The sequence below is a fragment of the Styela clava genome, chromosome 11, assembly GCF_964204865.1.
Source record: "Styela clava chromosome 11, kaStyClav1.hap1.2, whole genome shotgun sequence".
NCBI lineage: Eukaryota > Metazoa > Chordata > Ascidiacea > Stolidobranchia > Styelidae > Styela > Styela clava.
Genome location: NC_135260.1, coordinates 12,234,823 through 12,256,169, shown reverse-complemented (window position 1 = coordinate 12,256,169; position 21,347 = coordinate 12,234,823). Strand labels below are relative to the sequence as shown.

The 21,347-nt window shown below is 33.2% G+C and overlaps 3 protein-coding genes across 3 annotated transcripts in view; 1 reads left to right on the top strand and 2 right to left on the bottom strand.

Moving 5' to 3' along the window:
• The window catches only part of LOC144429821 (WW domain-containing oxidoreductase-like), a 74,424-nt gene extending 72,426 nt beyond the window's left edge, over positions 1-1,998 (bottom strand). The window contains exon 1 of the mRNA XM_078118034.1: positions 1,828-1,998. Within this exon, the coding sequence (XP_077974160.1) occupies positions 1,828-1,998 (171 nt within the window). The remainder of the gene's footprint in view (positions 1-1,827) is intronic.
• Positions 1,838-21,041, bottom strand: LOC120348198 (WW domain-containing oxidoreductase-like). Its single transcript, XM_078117892.1, has 12 exons — positions 20,839-21,041; positions 19,478-19,542; positions 19,093-19,150; positions 18,412-18,593; positions 17,451-17,557; positions 17,032-17,120; positions 7,974-8,159; positions 7,257-7,367; positions 6,219-6,363; positions 3,583-3,768; positions 2,866-2,976; positions 1,838-1,972 (listed from the first exon to the last, which is right to left on the bottom strand). Exons 1-11 carry the CDS (start codon positions 20,934-20,936, stop codon positions 2,959-2,961), a joined length of 1,245 nt encoding a protein of 414 aa, XP_077974018.1. The 5' UTR covers positions 20,937-21,041; the 3' UTR covers positions 1,838-1,972; positions 2,866-2,958.
• LOC120348200 (uncharacterized) lies at positions 11,120-17,052 on the top strand. The gene is made up of 6 exons (XM_039418327.2): positions 11,120-11,607; positions 11,940-12,070; positions 12,659-12,835; positions 13,147-13,259; positions 14,019-14,142; positions 14,933-17,052. The coding sequence occupies exons 1-6, from the start codon at positions 11,394-11,396 to the stop codon at positions 15,242-15,244; spliced, it is 1,071 nt and encodes a 356-aa protein (XP_039274261.2). The 5' UTR covers positions 11,120-11,393; the 3' UTR covers positions 15,245-17,052.
• Positions 21,042-21,347: the final 306 nt, after the last annotated feature.

The window sequence follows — 21,347 nt, the reverse complement described above, 5'->3', positions numbered from 1 at the left end:
GCCAAAACTAAGACACTCTCTAATGACATTACGCGACGTTGAAAAAGATGTTACCACCAAGTATGAATAAGTTGATGTCATACATGTGTACTCGCCTCAATCAATATAATGGTTTATATTTACTTCGTAATTTTGTATAAACACATGCAATATATTTTGTCATTTTGTTCATAATGGTCATTCTTTACTGTTTGAACTTGGGGGAAAGCGGACTTTGAAGACCACATTGTTGTATCGCTCCATTGAATCCTAGAAAGCCAAAGAACAATCAACGGCCCTCTACGAATGCCATAAGAATCACGAATCACAATATTTCACATTGGCGAATTTAACACTGAGCTTAGCGACATAAACACGCTCGCAGTGCATCAATTCTTTCTATGCTTACCATTGAATTACATCTGGGGTTGTCACGCCGAAATAATAGTTGATCTCAGAAATGATGTCGAAATCGAATCGACAGTCGAATATCGCTGTTGGTGTTTATAAAAATATCAAATATCTCGTAATTTTTTTTCTTAACGCCGCCGTCGGGACCGTTTTGATTAAACACACATTACAATAATCTCATATTTCATAGCCGATAATAAATTTTTGGGTCACTTGCGATTTACAATGTCAAAATAGCGTTTATATAACATTTTGTATCCGCCGTGAAGCTCGGTTTTGTGTGTGATATCATTCTCATGCAAGCAATTATTTTTTGTCGTTCAATTTTAGTTGGCATGGTTAACTTGTGAACAGAGCTACCACAGTCGGAATGAAAGATTTAAATCAGAGCTGACTAAAAGAACATTTGATTCAACACGATTTTTCAGTCCTGATACTCCTTCATCGGCAGTTGGAAATTTGGGTCGCGGATTCAAATATTTTAAGGTCTTCTTGACAGCGATAGCGTAATAACTTTTGCGTTTTCTGAAGAACTAGACGCGCTATATTCACGAGCAAAAGAAATCGTCGCTGTCCGTTTTGGCATAAGACCTCATTAATATTCGTATAAAGGGATAATTAATTGTACGATAGTGGAGGGGTGGAATTCAACTCACCTGAAACAGTCACCATATATAAAAAAAAAAAATTAGCCGTGTCAATATTTGTGGCGTCGTTAGGACTTTGATTTTAATGTACCGTCTGAAACATTTCACTGCGTCCCTAATTGAACCTATTTCTAAGTATAAGTACTGTGGTGTTTTCTATTCTCTATTCTTACTTCGAAAAAAGCTTCAAATTTCAATCATATCACACATACCATATGTTTTGTTTATATCTGTCCCACTATGATAACATTAATAAAGCCTATTTCCTATTCCATATAATTTTAATAAATTGAATAATATTTAAACCGGTTTTGATTTTGAAATGTATTCGGAATTCCAGATACGAAAATATTTGTTGGATGTATTTGCCCTGCTTCTATACCCCTACATATGGTAAACCACCCAAACAGATATGCCTCTTCACTATTATGCCTCAGAGTGATTGTTTACATATTTTCCCAAGAACCCAGGTCAAACGAAAGGGAACAATGAAAAATTGATGCTCTACTGAAGACATAATATGGCCTTTGTGTATCGAGTAGTAATGCAATGTCAAGTATGCATTACACACTGCATTAGACACGGAAACTTGTGGCCATTCAAATCCGAAATCCGAAATGTTGTGTCCCACTTGTCCAACGTGTCCCACGTGTCCAACATGTCCCACGACGAGTGGTACAAGTGGGATAGGTGGGACACGACATTTTGGAGACATCCCATAAACACCTCCACGTTCTGCTTAGAAAAGCATAATTTATTTTAAATAATACAAAACATGCATCAAGCTCACCATTGTCTTTGTGAAAGGTCGTACCATAAAAAACACAAGATAGTAGAACCACCACGATTTAGGTAATGAAGTAAACATCATGTTCCCAGGATGAAGAGAATTGCAAGCTACGCCTTTTGATCTCAGCTTACGATGAAGTTCATTGCTAAATGTATAGTGTGCCAGAAACATAGTATAAAATTTCGTTTTAATATGTCGTTTTAAATGACATATTAAAACAATCAAGACTACTGTCTCCTTTTACGTCTTCAGTAAATAAAATTTTGAAATGACAATCGATATGATAAAATAAGAAGATGAGATCATAAGATGATTTTTACATGAATCAAATGATATATCGTGATCCATAACCTATTATCTTAACTGACTGATTGAATATACCAGATGTAAGTCATAACAACAGCCTACTGGTTGACTATTAGCATACCCGATCTGTTCTGCCAACCATATGATAGGATTTGGTAAACTATATATTGAGAGTGATCTCAATGTTTGTAAGCTTCTATGAAATTATATATGGTGTAATAGAACCAATTCTCGGTAGTTCATCACCACTCTCAGTATATACACTGTACAAATATAATGTAGGAATGGAATCCAGATTAGCATTGAGAGGCTCAAAACCAAACTGGTCATTGAGAAGCAACATTTGTTTTTGCGGTATGATGCTCGATGGTGTGACAGATTGTGCAAAGTGCTAGAAAGACGCTCGCCACTGCACCTCTGATTACCCTGTATGGGTTCGCAGGTCCGAATCCCATGAATGGATAATTATGTGCAAAAGGATTGCTGGACTACTCCTCGTCGTAAGGGAGTTCACGTAATCGCTGGTCGGTAACGGCTTCCTCCATGCATCTGAAAACAAATAACTGGCTAACTAATCCCATACCTGACTTGGATTGGTAACTGGGCAAGAGGCCGTGGTTCGCCATAGGATTAAGTAGGCTTATCGGCTCTCCTCTCCCTCTTCATAAATATGTAAATCCTATCCTGCATAAGTTAACAAAATGTATCAGATTTCTTTACAAAAATATTTACCTGAATAAAATATTGCACAATTTTGTTCTATTATATTGTGTTGATGCCCAGAACTGATGTTGTGGAGGTGAGAGATCATTAAGATTGATACAGTCATCCTTGTTCACAAAGCTGTTTTAAAGCATTTCAAAAGTTGTATTTTAGGCATAGAAGTATAAATTTCAAAATATTACATGGGATTTAGATCATTGAAACTCATTTAGGGGAATACGTAATAAAAGTAAAGCACAGTTTGCAAATACTGAAGAGGATTGGGAAACATCTAAATGTGATATTGTAACATTCTATGACAATGCACCAATGTCTAAAACAAATCAAATTATTGAAATCATTTAAAAAAATGTTTTCAAGAAAGATTCAATTAAAGCTATTTTTAAGATTGGTATCAAAGATTTCAATATTGAATAGGCTTCACTTAGCTTTTCATATTTGTTGAAACACCTTATAATCATTTTTGTGTATTATTATATTGTAACACCTTACTCTTATAAAATGTGAAGACTTTTTTATTGAAAAATATAAGATATTTAATCACTAAATCCATGCAAGAGGTAACAATTTTCCATAATCAAAAACATGTTCATGATGTATTTGTCAACTAAGGCTTAGCTGATACATGCACCAATGTTTTGAATTTCAAGGAGGATAAATTTTGAAGCAACTTCATTGTTATAATCATTATTATAATTTACTTTAAGAAAAAGAACCACCACTCACCGATGTGATTCTGATGACACAACAACAACTCGAGCAGGAGCACTTTCTATAAGACATTGAGCGAGGAGTTTTGTGAGATAGAAATGTCCGATATGATTTGCAGCAAAAGTTCGCTCTATGCCATCCACAGTCAGTTGCCATGGCAATGCAAAGACTCCAGCATTCAGTATCAGATAGTGAAGAGGCCTGTTCAATAGTAGATGGAATCAATTACAAATTTTATAATGGAAATTGGTTTCCCTATCTCACAGAAATAGTGTTCACACCAATTTTAATATATATAAAAAAATATAATAACAACCCAAAACTATTTTATATCCAAGCACAGTGGGGAAGTGTTAGGCCTTGGGGTACATTTGCTATTGCACCGCCGTTTTCCTAGTCTTATCTGGGTTTGTCAGTTTGAATACTGCGGAGTGAAGTTATGTTTAAGAGGATTACTGGACTCCTCCCTGTTACAAACCAGTTTACATAATATCAATCGAGAGTCAATATCTTAAGACTTAAGCATTGAACACATCAGCCAACTCACCACTGATTGTCCCATGTAGATTTAAAGGTTTGGATTATGTGAAAGATGAAAATCTATGAGAGGATTGCTGGACTTCTCACTTGTAACAACTGGTCAGTTAGAGCCTTCTCAACCCCTAACAAATCCATGCACCTAGATCAAACAGCCGGGTAACTATTTTCATACTCAAAATGGAGATGTCTTTCTACTTGAGACAAAATGAAAAACCCAAGTTATTCTAAATATTGTACAAAATTTCAACACTTGAATTTAAAATGTGTCATAAATTTCAAAGCAAAAAGTTAACAAACATCCTTTGTGCCAATAAATACGACGTTGAAAAAGATGTTACCACCAAGTATGAATAAGTTGATGTCATACATGTGTACTCGCCTCAATCAATATAATGGTTTATATTTACTTCGTAATTTTGTATAAACACATGCAATATATTTTGTCATTTTGTTCATAATGGTCATTCTTTACTGTTTGAACTTGGGGGAAAGCGGACTTTGAAGACCACATTGTTGTATCGCTCCATTGAATCCTAGAAAGCCAAAGAACAATCAACGGCCCTCTACGAATGCCATAAGAATCACGAATCACAATATTTCACATTGGCGAATTTAACACTGAGCTTAGCGACATAAACACGCTCGCAGTGCATCAATTCTTTCTATGCTTACCATTGAATTACATCTGGGGTTGTCACGCCGAAATAATAGTTGATCTCAGAAATGATGTCGAAATCGAATCGACAGTCGAATATCGCTGTTGGTGTTTATAAAAATATCAAATATCTCGTAATTTTTTTTCTTAACGCCGCCGTCGGGACCGTTTTGATTAAACACACATTACAATAATCTCATATTTCATAGCCGATAATAAATTTTTGGGTCACTTGCGATTTACAATGTCAAAATAGCGTTTATATAACATTTTGTATCCGCCGTGAAGCTCGGTTTTGTGTGTGATATCATTCTCATGCAAGCAATTATTTTTTGTCGTTCAATTTTAGTTGGCATGGTTAACTTGTGAACAGAGCTACCACAGTCGGAATGAAAGATTTAAATCAGAGCTGACTAAAAGAACATTTGATTCAACACGATTTTTCAGTCCTGATACTCCTTCATCGGCAGTTGGAAATTTGGGTCGCGGATTCAAATATTTTAAGGTCTTCTTGACAGCGATAGCGTAATAACTTTTGCGTTTTCTGAAGAACTAGACGCGCTATATTCACGAGCAAAAGAAATCGTCGCTGTCCGTTTTGGCATAAGACCTCATTAATATTCGTATAAAGGGATAATTAATTGTACGATAGTGGAGGGGTGGAATTCAACTCACCTGAAACAGTCACCATATATAAAAAAAAAAAATTAGCCGTGTCAATATTTGTGGCGTCGTTAGGACTTTGATTTTAATGTACCGTCTGAAACATTTCACTGCGTCCCTAATTGAACCTATTTCTAAGTATAAGTACTGTGGTGTTTTCTATTCTCTATTCTTACTTCGAAAAAAGCTTCAAATTTCAATCATATCACACATACCATATGTTTTGTTTATATCTGTCCCACTATGATAACATTAATAAAGCCTATTTCCTATTCCATATAATTTTAATAAATTGAATAATATTTAAACCGGTTTTGATTTTGAAATGTATTCGGAATTCCAGATACGAAAATATTTGTTGGATGTATTTGCCCTGCTTCTATACCCCTACATATGGTAAACCACCCAAACAGATATGCCTCTTCACTATTATGCCTCAGAGTGATTGTTTACATATTTTCCCAAGAACCCAGGTCAAACGAAAGGGAACAATGAAAAATTGATGCTCTACTGAAGACATAATATGGCCTTTGTGTATCGAGTAGTAATGCAATGTCAAGTATGCATTACACACTGCATTAGACACGGAAACTTGTGGCCATTCAAATCCGAAATCCGAAATGTTGTGTCCCACTTGTCCAACGTGTCCCACGTGTCCAACATGTCCCACGACGAGTGGTACAAGTGGGATAGGTGGGACACGACATTTTGGAGACATCCCATAAACACCTCCACGTTCTGCTTAGAAAAGCATAATTTATTTTAAATAATACAAAACATGCATCAAGCTCACCATTGTCTTTGTGAAAGGTCGTACCATAAAAAACACAAGATAGTAGAACCACCACGATTTAGGTAATGAAGTAAACATCATGTTCCCAGGATGAAGAGAATTGCAAGCTACGCCTTTTGATCTCAGCTTACGATGAAGTTCATTGCTAAATGTATAGTGTGCCAGAAACATAGTATAAAATTTCGTTTTAATATGTCGTTTTAAATGACATATTAAAACAATCAAGACTACTGTCTCCTTTTACGTCTTCAGTAAATAAAATTTTGAAATGACAATCGATATGATAAAATAAGAAGATGAGATCATAAGATGATTTTTACATGAATCAAATGATATATCGTGATCCATAACCTATTATCTTAACTGACTGATTGAATATACCAGATGTAAGTCATAACAACAGCCTACTGGTTGACTATTAGCATACCCGATCTGTTCTGCCAACCATATGATAGGATTTGGTAAACTATATATTGAGAGTGATCTCAATGTTTGTAAGCTTCTATGAAATTATATATGGTGTAATAGAACCAATTCTCGGTAGTTCATCACCACTCTCAGTATATACACTGTACAAATATAATGTAGGAATGGAATCCAGATTAGCATTGAGAGGCTCAAAACCAAACTGGTCATTGAGAAGCAACATTTGTTTTTGCGGTATGATGCTCGATGGTGTGACAGATTGTGCAAAGTGCTAGAAAGACGCTCGCCACTGCACCTCTGATTACCCTGTATGGGTTCGCAGGTCCGAATCCCATGAATGGATAATTATGTGCAAAAGGATTGCTGGACTACTCCTCGTCGTAAGGGAGTTCACGTAATCGCTGGTCGGTAACGGCTTCCTCCATGCATCTGAAAACAAATAACTGGCTAACTAATCCCATACCTGACTTGGATTGGTAACTGGGCAAGAGGCCGTGGTTCGCCATAGGATTAAGTAGGCTTATCGGCTCTCCTCTCCCTCTTCATAAATATGTAAATCCTATCCTGCATAAGTTAACAAAATGTATCAGATTTCTTTACAAAAATATTTACCTGAATAAAATATTGCACAATTTTGTTCTATTATATTGTGTTGATGCCCAGAACTGATGTTGTGGAGGTGAGAGATCATTAAGATTGATACAGTCATCCTTGTTCACAAAGCTGTTTTAAAGCATTTCAAAAGTTGTATTTTAGGCATAGAAGTATAAATTTCAAAATATTACATGGGATTTAGATCATTGAAACTCATTTAGGGGAATACGTAATAAAAGTAAAGCACAGTTTGCAAATACTGAAGAGGATTGGGAAACATCTAAATGTGATATTGTAACATTCTATGACAATGCACCAATGTCTAAAACAAATCAAATTATTGAAATCATTTAAAAAAATGTTTTCAAGAAAGATTCAATTAAAGCTATTTTTAAGATTGGTATCAAAGATTTCAATATTGAATAGGCTTCACTTAGCTTTTCATATTTGTTGAAACACCTTATAATCATTTTTGTGTATTATTATATTGTAACACCTTACTCTTATAAAATGTGAAGACTTTTTTATTGAAAAATATAAGATATTTAATCACTAAATCCATGCAAGAGGTAACAATTTTCCATAATCAAAAACATGTTCATGATGTATTTGTCAACTAAGGCTTAGCTGATACATGCACCAATGTTTTGAATTTCAAGGAGGATAAATTTTGAAGCAACTTCATTGTTATAATCATTATTATAATTTACTTTAAGAAAAAGAACCACCACTCACCGATGTGATTCTGATGACACAACAACAACTCGAGCAGGAGCACTTTCTATAAGACATTGAGCGAGGAGTTTTGTGAGATAGAAATGTCCGATATGATTTGCAGCAAAAGTTCGCTCTATGCCATCCACAGTCAGTTGCCATGGCAATGCAAAGACTCCAGCATTCAGTATCAGATAGTGAAGAGGCCTGTTCAATAGTAGATGGAATCAATTACAAATTTTATAATGGAAATTGGTTTCCCTATCTCACAGAAATAGTGTTCACACCAATTTTAATATATATAAAAAAATATAATAACAACCCAAAACTATTTTATATCCAAGCACAGTGGGGAAGTGTTAGGCCTTGGGGTACATTTGCTATTGCACCGCCGTTTTCCTAGTCTTATCTGGGTTTGTCAGTTTGAATACTGCGGAGTGAAGTTATGTTTAAGAGGATTACTGGACTCCTCCCTGTTACAAACCAGTTTACATAATATCAATCGAGAGTCAATATCTTAAGACTTAAGCATTGAACACATCAGCCAACTCACCACTGATTGTCCCATGTAGATTTAAAGGTTTGGATTATGTGAAAGATGAAAATCTATGAGAGGATTGCTGGACTTCTCACTTGTAACAACTGGTCAGTTAGAGCCTTCTCAACCCCTAACAAATCCATGCACCTAGATCAAACAGCCGGGTAACTATTTTCATACTCAAAATGGAGATGTCTTTCTACTTGAGACAAAATGAAAAACCCAAGTTATTCTAAATATTGTACAAAATTTCAACACTTGAATTTAAAATGTGTCATAAATTTCAAAGCAAAAAGTTAACAAACATCCTTTGTGCCAATAAATACACATAATAATACAACAAAAAACCCACAATATATTAATGTGCTGAATGCCAATAGTTGACAGTGTTGTTCAATGTTCATCACGTATTACCATGGGATTACAGTAAAAATGTAAACAATATCATTTATCTTTCCTGTCTAAAGTAAACGGAAGTTTTTCTATGTTTACATATTTATTGTTGAACTTTCAACACAAAAACTGTGAATGGATACTTCCATCATCTTGGTGTCACATGTGCTATTTGCGCAGTCGATAATGTGTGGTAAACCAAAAATATACATATAGGTCAACTTGTCAGGTTGGGCCCGTTTGAAAGTAATGGAAAGAACCCTATGATGAAATATGTTTAGAAACTACTTGTTATCATACTACTAGAGCAAAAGCTATTACCGGTAGGTTAAGTCTTCTGTAGATGCAATAGTCTGTCTGTGTCAGTTTTGAAATTTAGATATGGAATTAATAAGATATAAATAGAGATTTTTGTGACAAGGTCCGTTGAATTTATCAAAATCTAAAATCATATACTTCCAGAATTTGTTCATAAAATCTTTAACATTGAATATGTATCAATAAATTAATGATAAAAAAATATAAAATTCTTCTGCTATCATCTTCAACAACCAGTATCTAACTTTAGAATCATAAAAATAATTTTTGTGTACTAATAGCTAGAGATAGTCATCATCACATCTAAATAAAATAAATATTCATTAAATCAGCAGGTCAGGTGAAGAAAAAATTCCGAAAGTTCTTTGATATCACAGTATTGCATGAATCTTGCAAGAACAATGGAAAAAAGCATGGCCATGCAAGACTAGAAGTATATTTTATGATTTAATATGTGTTGTTATCAAACCGAACAATGTAAGAGGCCCATGCGAATGTTTATTTCAAGAATGCAATGTTTGACTAGAGAGTATATAGACATAGAACTCAATTTGCTAGATACCTGAGTAAACAGTCAATCTGACAAGGACAACAGTAATGAAATAACTTGTCTCATAATCTAGTCTTTTATGTTGATTAAGAACAGATGTTTCAAGCATTTACTTACAAAATGAATTTTTCTATATAAAAATGTGTTGCTATGGTATGAAAAAGTAAATTGTATATTTACAAAAAATAGCCGTTTTCTACATTTTTTATAGGAGATTTAATAAAAAAAGAATTATGAGAGTGATATTAAGGTGACAGCTATAGTTCAGTACAATTATATAGATTAAGAAATTAAATTTGATTCAACAGCTAAAAATAATCGCCTGAATTAACTGGCATTCAATAGTAATTTATTCAGGTCATTGTTATAAACAAAATAGCCTACACATTATCATTATCTGTATGATAATTTCAGTAAAAACAGTCATAATTTTAAATTGGGGCGACTCAGAAATGATTGATTTTTAATTTCTCCATCATTAAGGGTGCTTATTTACAGCAATATGGTGTTTGTATATATCAGAATAAAAATCTGTTTTGAAATGCTTATTCGCCTGTGAATAATGTGCCATTTTTGTTGTTTATTCTCTCAATCTGATATTATTGGTATTCCACTTGACATCTGTTATATATTGTCATAATTTGGACAAAAATATAATGAAATATGAGCGTATTTCAGTGATAGCTTTATCTATACCTATCTCATTATATTATAAAATAGAGAAAATCATAACACTTGAGCAATAACAAATTGTGGTTCAATTGAGATTCAAAGGATCTATTCGACAATAATACACACTTAGAAAATATAGGATTGTGGCGGTCATTATCTTCTAGCGACTATATGATCATAAGAATACTTGTCAACAATATTCAATCCTCAATGGCGTCACAAAAGAAAACAAAATAAAGGAGGTAACACTATCTTGTTTGGCAAATATCTTCGTTGTTAATTCATACAATTTGGTACAAAGAAAACCAAGAGAACAAAAATACAAGTATTCAAAAACAATAGTCGTGCGTATGGGCGGGCATCTAGTAACAGACCTTTAATCACTAAGGTGGAGAAGTTGTGGATTTTCATCATAAGAAGACTACAGGTGCAAGACAAGATGAATCTTATTAAATAAAGGATAATTGGCTTATTCTATCATTATAGCACTGTGTAAATTGAGTATAAAACAATATAATTTGGGAAAGCACAATACTGTGAATTTCAACGAATAGGCAATCATACAAACACAAATCTTTTTTATCCCATGTATTAGAACCATATGTACTTTTTTGTCTTTGACATAAGTTGTAATAAACAAAATCTTTGAATTTATTTGACATCCCGAATTAAACCCATGTTTTACTAAAGCAAAAATATAAAAATTTAAATATTAAAGCTGTAGTTGATGTGAAAAGTTAAATGAAGATGAATCGCGCTTTGTCAAGCTACAACCTTACTGGGTATTGTAAATATAGGATCAAAATTACACCACAAGGGAAAGCAGAAAAGAAAACTAATCTCGTATTTGTTTAATAACAGATTTTAATTTGAGAATGTGTAGTAGTATTACAACCTGAGAAGAGTTTGTTACTCGAGACATTCTTTCTATCAGAACATTGTTTATGGATAAACATTGATCCCTTCCAAAATGTCAGAAAAAAATGAAGATAGCAAATCTGAAAATGACAACAAAGGATCGAGTTCTGAAAGCGAGAGGAGCACAGCCTTTGATCCTGATGTAATAACAGAAGATGACATTGAAAAAATTTGGCTGAAAATGAATCAACAGTCAGCTAAAGAAAAGAAACGAAAGAAGAAGTTGAATATTGGATTGAGTTCTACTGATACCACGCCTACAACAGGTACGCTTACGTTCAATGCAATACTGAGTTTTAAACAAGAGTAAAAATCAGATATATTAAGAATATAGAAATAGGTTGTCCATAAAGTATATTTACATGTCAAAAAAATCATTGCTTTCCGATTTTCCTTATTTTAGTTCGATTACGAGTTCAGGAACTGTCTGTGTGAGCCAAGTGAATATACCCCCTGCCCATAGGTTTCAGTCCCCTCACACAACTTGATGTAAAGTAGGCGAACAAAATTATTTACCTCCATATTGGTACACACACTTCTGGAGCGCCATAATAATATACATATAATATAACGATAATATATATAAAATATTTTGCAGACTACAACAGAATGTATATACCCCTCCAACCAGAAAGTTTGAAAGACGTTTTAGAAATCGATAAAGAAAAAGCAAAAATGGACGAAACATTAAGAATGAAAAAAGTTAAACCAAAGACATATTTAACACAAGTAAGTTGAACACAAGTGATCTTTTTAATACAAATATAAAACAGAATGTAAACTGATGAAAGCAATTTCAATTCTAGTTGTTATTCCACTGCAATTAACCATTCTCCAACATTCAATATTTAACCCAGTGATTTCGTTACATCCCTTTTTTTGAAATTCATTCCTCCCGCATTAGGCATAATAACTATGCTCCTATTTGTTTTTCAATCCTCAATTAACTAATCATAAGTTTAAGATATTTGCAACTCGCACACTGCCTTTTGTACAAGTTGAATAATTTACAATGTGTGTATAAATATGTATTACAATAATATCCAAGAAAATACCAATCAAATTCAAAGTAAAATTCAAACCCAGTTGCGAATGCCGACCTAAACAATCCCAATGAAAATTTACTGCTTATTAAAATGCAAATGATTCAATAAAAGTAAATTGATACTCACTATAAAAATAAAAACATTATAATGTATTGATTAAAAATGACATATAATTAGGCGTAGAATGCTTTTGTAATGTCAAATAGGCTTTCAAATTCTCCATAACCCTAGTAAGTCTCCATAACCCTAGTAACCATTCTAATTTTTTCAGGTGATTCTGTATGAAAATGTCAGTCATGATAGATTGCTTGATCAAAAGTTAGGTCAATTAAAACATCGACATAGAGTTATAGAAAAGAAAATCAAAAGAAAGCGAGAATCATTTGTACAACAATTGGAGAATAAACAAAATGAGTGGACAAAATTGGATGCAAGAGTAATACAAAAGGTATAATAAATTTCGTCATTTCTCTATAGATTACAGCCTTATATAAAAGTTGGATCTATACGATAACAAAAAAATTTAAAATCTAAAAAAATTATTCTTCGTAAATTTTTGAGTTTTGTCCAGTTAAAAATATTAAGTTTGGGTAAATCACATTCAAGTTTTTAAAATAAGATATTTTAGCATAATTTAGGCATGATTATATACAATAGGTATACATAATGACAAATACATTATGTAGTATAAGAATTATGTAACCAAACTTAACTCTTCGATTGCCTTGTTAATCTTGTGCCAATTCTTTACATTTCTAGTTTGAGCCAGAGAATATGCCAGATCTCAGTTTCAAGTTTGGTCGGCTTTATCACAGTGCAAATTATCCATATCAAGCAGCCATCAATGCGTTAAGAGGAATTCCATCAGAGAAGTAAGTGAAATTTAATTAATTTAATCAAGTAATTTAATTTAATTTAAATTGAGTATGCAGATATCCAATGGTTTACAAAATTTATATTCCAATAGAGATAGTTGATATCCAAGAAATAACCTTACGAAAAACATTCTTCATTTAGCCTAACTATATTAATAATTAGTTCAAATTATTTGCTATATCCACACATGGACAAAAGCTAAATAAAATCTGCAAATATCTTCATTGCCTGGAAATAATCCACACATAGCGTTCATATTTTAACTACATTCAGATAATAGGTAGTTCAACAACGAGATTTGCTTTATTTCACTATTAAGATCAGAGTAGTTTACAGTATTAATTAACAAAGTCCCATAACAGACATTCTTCATCAATAGAAATTTACCACTGTTAGGTATCACATGATGATCGTATTGACAGTTTGATCTAAATGAATTGCCCGCTTGACTGCTGATTTGCTTTTATTTCATGTTTATACAACACCACATAATTTGCATAGAGAGATGATAAAATAAATTACAAAATATATGCTCGGTTGTAGCGTTTTTATTTTTGAGTAATCAACAAATTAATGAGCAATCAATTTTACCAAAATCACAGAATTCCACAGGGAGTATTATATTTAGATAAATAGAATATAAATGATATGAAAGGCAACAATACAAGGTAGATGAAACCTTAGAAGCCTTCCTACAAAACAAAGGCAATTTTCTATTTCCCTCAAAATAGCCAATAATCACTGCCTATTTCCAGGTCAAATCACACAAGAAAACCACAAGTACTTCCCCAAATTACAAGAAAGAAGAATAGAAAAGAGAGTATACCAAGTGATTCCGAAAGTGGATCAAGTAATGTTTTCATTACAAAACTGCCAAAGGTACTGAATATGATATTTTTGCACATATTCAAAAAAACAAATACTACAATACAAATATAAAATAGGCACCTCTCATCTGTAGTGAAATTGACAAAAATCATTCTATTTTCTGGAAATGAAATAGCTTTTTCCTTGGAAATAAATTCCATAAGATAGCCACAGTAAAAAATATATCAATAGGTAAACAAAAGTAAATTAATAGCAATAATAAGGTGCTTAATATTTATATATGTCACGACCTCTGCTAATTTGAATACTATTTACCGGTAAGCATAAATATGCTTCAAGCCACATAATTATATCTACCCCATCCATTAAAATTACTTATTTCAATACACCTTCGCTGTATCTAAGCAACATGTTCAAGACTAGTCATTGAGAAAAACTGAAAATATGATTCTCTAACTACAAAAGGGACTTTCCTCAGGCATAAATTAGCAATGTGCCTACCTTCGCATATTTTGACGCAAATAGCAATTTGATGAATATTTTATATCATAGTCCAAACAACAGGGAACGTCAAGTTTAAATGTGCTACACGTCGAACGACTGTTGTTGTTTTTTTGCACAGGAAAAAATATTCGTTTGATAACAATTGACCGAAGTGTTTTCTATTATTGAGTATAAATACATTTTTTCCACAATAAATATTGTGTAGTCAAACTCCCAAAGTGATAAATTGAATTGTTCTTTTTTTTATTTACGATTTCATCATGCATGATATTTCAATTGCCAGTATTTTTCCTGCGAAAATCAGTCATACAAAACCTTTTCATTGTGATGTATTCAGAAAAGCTTGGACAAGAAGGAGGAATCAATGAAATCTTCAGAAGATTCAAATCCCAAACTTGAAGAAGTGAAGACATCGTGGGAAAAACTGAACAAAATTCAACCAGATTTTGGGAGTACAAGACCTAATGCCATCAACAAGAAAGAACTTCCACCTGTTAGGGGGAGGAGGCCACAAAAAATTCCTCCAATGGAAAAGAATTGGCTTGAGGATTCAAGATATGTTACACTAACATCATTACTTGGTCCAAGATTCAGTCCGAGCAAGAAATTTCGAAGGCATGACTTGCCATCCGCTAACCTTGCCTGGTGATATAGCGACATGGCCAAGTTAAAATTGTTTTAAACTATACTCAAGTAAACTGGTACATCTCACTAAAATATCATCTATAATGAAAAGTATGCAGCCTAATTTACTATCACAGATTATTATTGCCATATGATGTTCAGAGATTAATTAACCTAATTTTTATTGTTTTACTTTTTCACGTTGACATGAAGTCTGCATGGAAAAATCAGTTTTCAGATAGAATTATCAATATTGTGAATTAATGCAACATTTTCAAATGTTGTGATCATTCAAAATACTATGCCTACATACACACTACCCACACTAAACCTCTGGTGCAATCATTGACAAGAAAGAAAAGGGACTACCTTGCTGAATAAAATCGAAAATATGGTACATTTAAATTTAAATATCTATTCTTCAAATCGCTGTTCAAAAACTGAATTCCATACTTTATGGACCATAAGGCGCACTGGCGGACTGTCAATAAATTACTTAAATTAGGTTTTTATTCATACACAGGGCGCACTAGGCTACAAGACGCAACAGTTCTTACAGCAAAACTGGTACCGCTATTGAGTGTAGGCAATAAAGTATAAAGCACCTCCTAATCCATACATTAGGCGCACCGACTTACAATCGAATTTTTAGAAAAAAATATTTTAAGTGCGCCATATGGTCCTTGAAATACGATAAGTTTATTAAGTTTTGGTTATCGACATAAGTTTAGTCATAAGTTACATTTTTTTTTGATGGTATAATGACATATAATGACCATAATAAAATCTTTTACATTGCAATAATTTGACATCAATTTAGCATGTTGCACCAAAAAGTAATACATTTCTGAGATGTTTAACTGAATAGTAAAATGATGCAATGGTTATGTTATCTGATATGTCATATGAAAATATAACATCTACTTGTTTTATGATTAGTTTATGATTCATATTTATAAAGTATCCATATCTTTACTTTTCAAATTCTGCATTTTACAAGTACTATTTTACTAAATTGTATCTTTGTACCATTTATTGTATTTTGAGTTGGAAATGGGATTGTCATGGGACTGCACAGGGTTTCAACCCTAACATCTCCAATATATGAAGATTGAATGAATAAATATAATTCTCAACTATAAGCCATCAACACGTTATGTGAGGGTTAAGCTCTTCTTTTTACTGAGATTTTTTATGTGACTTTCTCATAATAGATTTGTGATGCTTTTTGTGATTACCTATGTGACTTATTTTAATTCATTTTCCTGTTTTGCAACAGTAAATTGAACATTTTTTTAAAAAACAGGAGATAAATTAGTCAAATTTTATAATTGAATAAATTACAGTATCACTATCTGTTCCCTAATATTGAAAGCAGAATTAGTTTATTATACAATGTGTTTTATGTGGATCCAAAGTTAACTAAGTGAAGTCATTGGTGCTCATATTATGGATATGCTAAATAATGTATAAGTGCTGTCTGATGACCTGGAACATGTTCCAATGGAGCAACATGAACAACAACTTGCCACCATATATTGATTACGGTATGCCTAACTATACTTGCTCGACGGTGTGGCTCATCGTGGCGCAAGCGTTCCTCCACCATGAAGTCCATGTTTCCAAAAACAAATAACTGGCTAATTAATCCCATATCTGACATGGTCTGGTAACCGAACGAGAGGCCCTGATTTGCCATATGATTAAGCCGTCTTATCACCTTTCCCTCTCCTCTAGGTAAAAGATGTAAATCCTATCCTAATTATCGTCCAATCACAATTCACAAACTTGTGACAAACATTAAAAACTTACAATCCTGTAGTCTTGAATTCCAGAGCAAATCTTTTAACACTTTGTAAAGAACATAGATCAATTTCCATAACTCGAACTTTTGTATCTTCCTGGAAAATAGAAATTGAGCATTAAATTTTATATAGCAATTTAAATACATGTTGATAATCGAAAATTAAAACCAAAAGTTACAGAAATAAACTGTGAGGATCTAGCTGAAGCACCATAGCAAATCCAGCAAAAATATCCTTCAAATACCAAAATAATGACCCATTAAAAACCCACAAAGCACAGCTAAACATACCTATAATGTGACTTACCATAGTTGCAGCATGCATTCATTTATAAATCATAAGTTAAAAAAATCTGCTTTAAAGAATTATGTAAAATTAAATATTCAAATACAAAAAAAAACTCTCGACTATACAGCCTATACTCACTCTATTTTTTCTTATGTCTCTTGCAGCTGCATTTCCCTTTTCTATGTTTCTACATGCAAGAATAACTTGAGCACCATGGTGAGCAAGTGAACGAGCAGTCTCATATCCTAAACAAACATTAAAAAAGTCAATGATAAAAAACATTTCATACTTCATTATTGATTAAACACATGAAAAGTTTATAACACAAAGGAATAAACAATAGCAGTATTGTTGCTTCGGAATCCAGTGGCCAATTTCAAGATAAATTAGGTATATGATAGAATTTACATATTTATCCTGGAGGAGAAGAAAGTCAATAAGATGACTTAATCTTATGTCAAACTCAGCTCTCTCATCCGGTTACCAGTCCATGTCAGGTATGGGATTTGTTGTCCAGTTATTTGTTTCAGTTGCATAGACTTGTAGGTGGATGAAGTCGTAATCGACAAGCCCCTACGTGAACTAGCGCTTGCAGTGCAAATAGTCCAGCAATCCTCCGACAAATAATTATCCCTCGCAGAATTCAGCCTGCAAACCCACGCAGGGTAATCAAAGGTGTGGTGGCGAGCGTATTCCTGACGCTTAGCAGGATCTGCAATTACTGAACATCTTCCACTTCAAGTGCTTGCAGTTAGATATTCATGCAAGTTTTACCTAAACCTTGATTTAGTCACATTGTGAGTGTGCTCAACGGAGTAATTAATTTAAACAAACCTTCATAAATTAAATTTGGCTATGGAGAAACTTTGAAATAAACATTGTTTTCGTAGATATCCTTTCTCTTTTTTACATTGTAGGGAGTAAAACTTGATTTATCTTTTGTCTGGCCATCAGATTTCAAATATACAAAGTGACAAATTTTCAAATGCAAGCAATCTGTATTATTCCTAAAATCAAGAACTAACTGTATCGAATATAACTAATTTTCAAATTCATGAATTCAGGTTTGATCCCCCTCCCTAATTGAAGGCATACTTACCGATTCCAGAATTTGCACCAGTTATGATTGCAACCTTCCCTGAGAGATCTCTTCCTTCTAATACTTGATCTGTAGTACTACTGGAATCAAACCTTTGTCTAAAACTATATCTATCTTTATCTTCAACATCATATGCAAACGCAAGACGAGGATCAGTATATGTTGTACGATGATTCAGATGACTAAAAGTAATTATATATATTCAACATGTGTACAGAAAAGTTTGATACACTACTGAAAAGATTTTTAGATTATATATATATATGCATATCAATGTGGCTAAAACTGAGGGGGACAGTCAATTTGACTGTTGTGATTGTCAAAAGCAAAGTTAAAAATTTCAACAGTTTCTTCAAAAGTATGTTTTATTTTTTGGTATTTACAATAAAAACAGAGCGGTGTGAAAGAAACAATACAGGACTAATCAATCATAAACCATTGTTTTCAGTGTAAAAAATTAGTCTTCTTACCACAAAGTCAAAAAAAATTTTAAAGTGCGAGGCAGATATTCAGCCTTCCATCTAAACTAAATTTAAAACTTAGTAATGTCAGAAATCTTTTAATTTTATTTTAGATTACCAAATTGCCATTCATAGTACAAATAAGATATTTCAGAATCATACACACTTGCATATGTGAAAGACATGTTACATGTGTTCACATGTGCAACAAAGTACTTACTCAACATAGAAAATTCTATTTTGTTCATCAACCTTCCTCTGCCAACCATAAGGCAATTCTGGAAAAATAAAACAAATTCTGAAAAAAAAAATTGTATAGATAGAAATATGATAGATTATGTAAATATTTTTCAAGATGCTCATACAATGTTTTCTGTTTGATGTTGCAAACTAGACATCACATATAAATCAAATAGCATTAAAAATAGCAGATAAAGATTTTAACATTCCCAAGTAAACTTCAGTCTAAGTTGTCATGATAAACGTGAACCATGAACTTTTGATATGTCTAAAAATTGGTTTGAGGTAAATGAATGTTATGCCAGAGATATATGTGTATCAAATGAGTTCCAGATATATATCATATAAGAGCCTAATATAAAAACCTGAAGCTACTCTTTTTCTTTTTCCACTTTTTGGATTTTCCCACTGAGTTTTCTTTAACAAATGGCTGAAAAGTAAACAAATCGTAGCAATAATTACAAACGATAATTAATATCATATGCAATCAAGCAAATATTATTTGAATCCCCAAGAATAACATACACATTAAACTATTTAAAAGAGGCAGTTTGGTCTGGTGCAATTCGATAATATTAAATTCATGATTGTTTGTGTATTAGCAATATCTCTGACAGTTTATTGGATATTTTTAATATTTTAATAAGAAACTCTTTTCATGATTGAGGCCATGATTGAAATTGGATCAAAATGAACCATCAAACAAGAGATGAATGAATATATATAACAAACATGAAAAAAAAATCTTCACAGCAGTCTTCATTAAATAAACATTGTTGAAATACATTAAATGTAAATTAACACAATAGCAGAAAGCTGATAACTCCTCTGCTTAATGATAAGACAAACAGCAGCCTTTTATTAGTCAATGTAAGATAACAATTGTCAGTTGTGGGTAACCAGATTTGGATGGTGAAGCAGGGATCTCGAATCGGGAAAAATTACCCTTGACTTTGACTCGAATTTGAAAAAATTATGGTGTCGCAAATGAGAAAATAAAATTTGTTTTTCTTTGATACCAAAGGTATTCGCCAGAATTATTCTCTAGTTTTTTCACACTGTTGTCCATGTGCGTCTCTTCGGGGTCTCGTGTACTTTCGTACCACAGTAACTTCTAGTGGGCATGGTGCAACAATTTTTTCTCATGTCATTCCTAACCCCCACCTGACTATGTCATCCAAAAATTGTGTCACTACGACGTTACAGTGACATAATGAAGCCAGCCAAAATATACGATGATCATCCAAAACGCACAGACAATTAACCGAAGTCGAGCAAGCTATTTCTCACGTTTTCTCGTCGTAACAATCCCGATATGAGTGAGATCGCTGGCGTTAGCGAGTTCGATATCGTCGGCACAGATGCTATTTTAGACGATCGTAGCTATGCTTTGGCAAGCTATATGATTTCAGCTTGCATGAATTTATCGGAACTTTCATTAAAATTTAGGATGTGTGCGTCTGCGTCACGAGTCACAACATGTATTTACAGACATGATCCAGTGGTTTAATTAGTTTTCACTTGTTTTCATCATTTGTACCAATCATGGGTTTTTACTAAATTTGCACCAGTTAACTACTGCAGTATACACCGTACCACAGTACGGTACCAGGTACCGGTAGTGTCGCAAAGTCACCTACCGTACTGCCGTACAGTCATACAGTCATAGCTCTGTAGCCAGATAGGCCAGCTGCACAGGCTCAGGCATCTCGGTACCGTACCCTACCTTGCATAATAAACCCATCCATCTTCGGTCGCCCTTTCCTCCCATCCATGTGGCAATTCATCGTCACTGTCTGTGTCATATAAATCATCAACAGGCATCCTTTCGTAGTTTAAGAGTCTTTGACTATTAAAATTAAATAAAAGCTAAAGTCTGAAAGTTGCAAAAAATCGGCCTAAGCATCAAAACGGGGGAAGCACCACATACCGGGGAAAGTCCGCCCTTTCGGTGTTCGATAAACGACCTTTGACCACACAACAAACCTCAATGTATACATTTTATGATTTTTTACGATTTTACGTACAGTTAAAAAGTATGTAGATGTTTAGCTATCGAGTATACCATTTCATCCCAAAACAAAAAGTACTGCAATTTAGATTTAACTTGTTTTACTCTATTCGGAACAATGGAATTTTGGTCTATATATCAAACAACTAATAATGGGGAGTTTCTTAGGTATCCCGAAGAGATTCGAAAAACACCAAATGTAGAGAACCACGTCCCTTTGTCCG

What these genes read in the sequence shown, in the direction of transcription:
- LOC120348200 (XM_039418327.2), top strand. Translation starts at nt 11,394, where the DNA reads ATGTCAGAAAAAAATGAAGATAGCAAATCTGAAAATGACAACAAAGGA. An exon ending in TGATACCACGCCTACAACAG is followed by an intron (nt 11,608 to 11,939) that starts GTACGCTTACGT and finishes AATATTTTGCAG; the next exon opens with ACTACAACAGAATGTATATA. An exon ending in TCATTACAAAACTGCCAAAG is followed by an intron (nt 14,143 to 14,932) that starts GTACTGAATATG and finishes TGATGTATTCAG; the next exon opens with AAAAGCTTGGACAAGAAGGA.
- LOC120348198 (XM_078117892.1), bottom strand. Translation starts at nt 20,936, where the DNA reads ATGCCTGTTGATGATTTATATGACACAGACAGTGACGATGAATTGCCA. An exon ending in GGATGGGTTTATTATGCAAG is followed by an intron (nt 19,543 to 20,838) that starts GTAGGGTACGGT and finishes TTTACTTTTCAG; the next exon opens with CCATTTGTTAAAGAAAACTC. An exon ending in GTGTCATCAGAATCACATCG is followed by an intron (nt 7,368 to 7,973) that starts GTGAGTGGTGGT and finishes GCTTTAAAACAG; the next exon opens with CTTTGTGAACAAGGATGACT.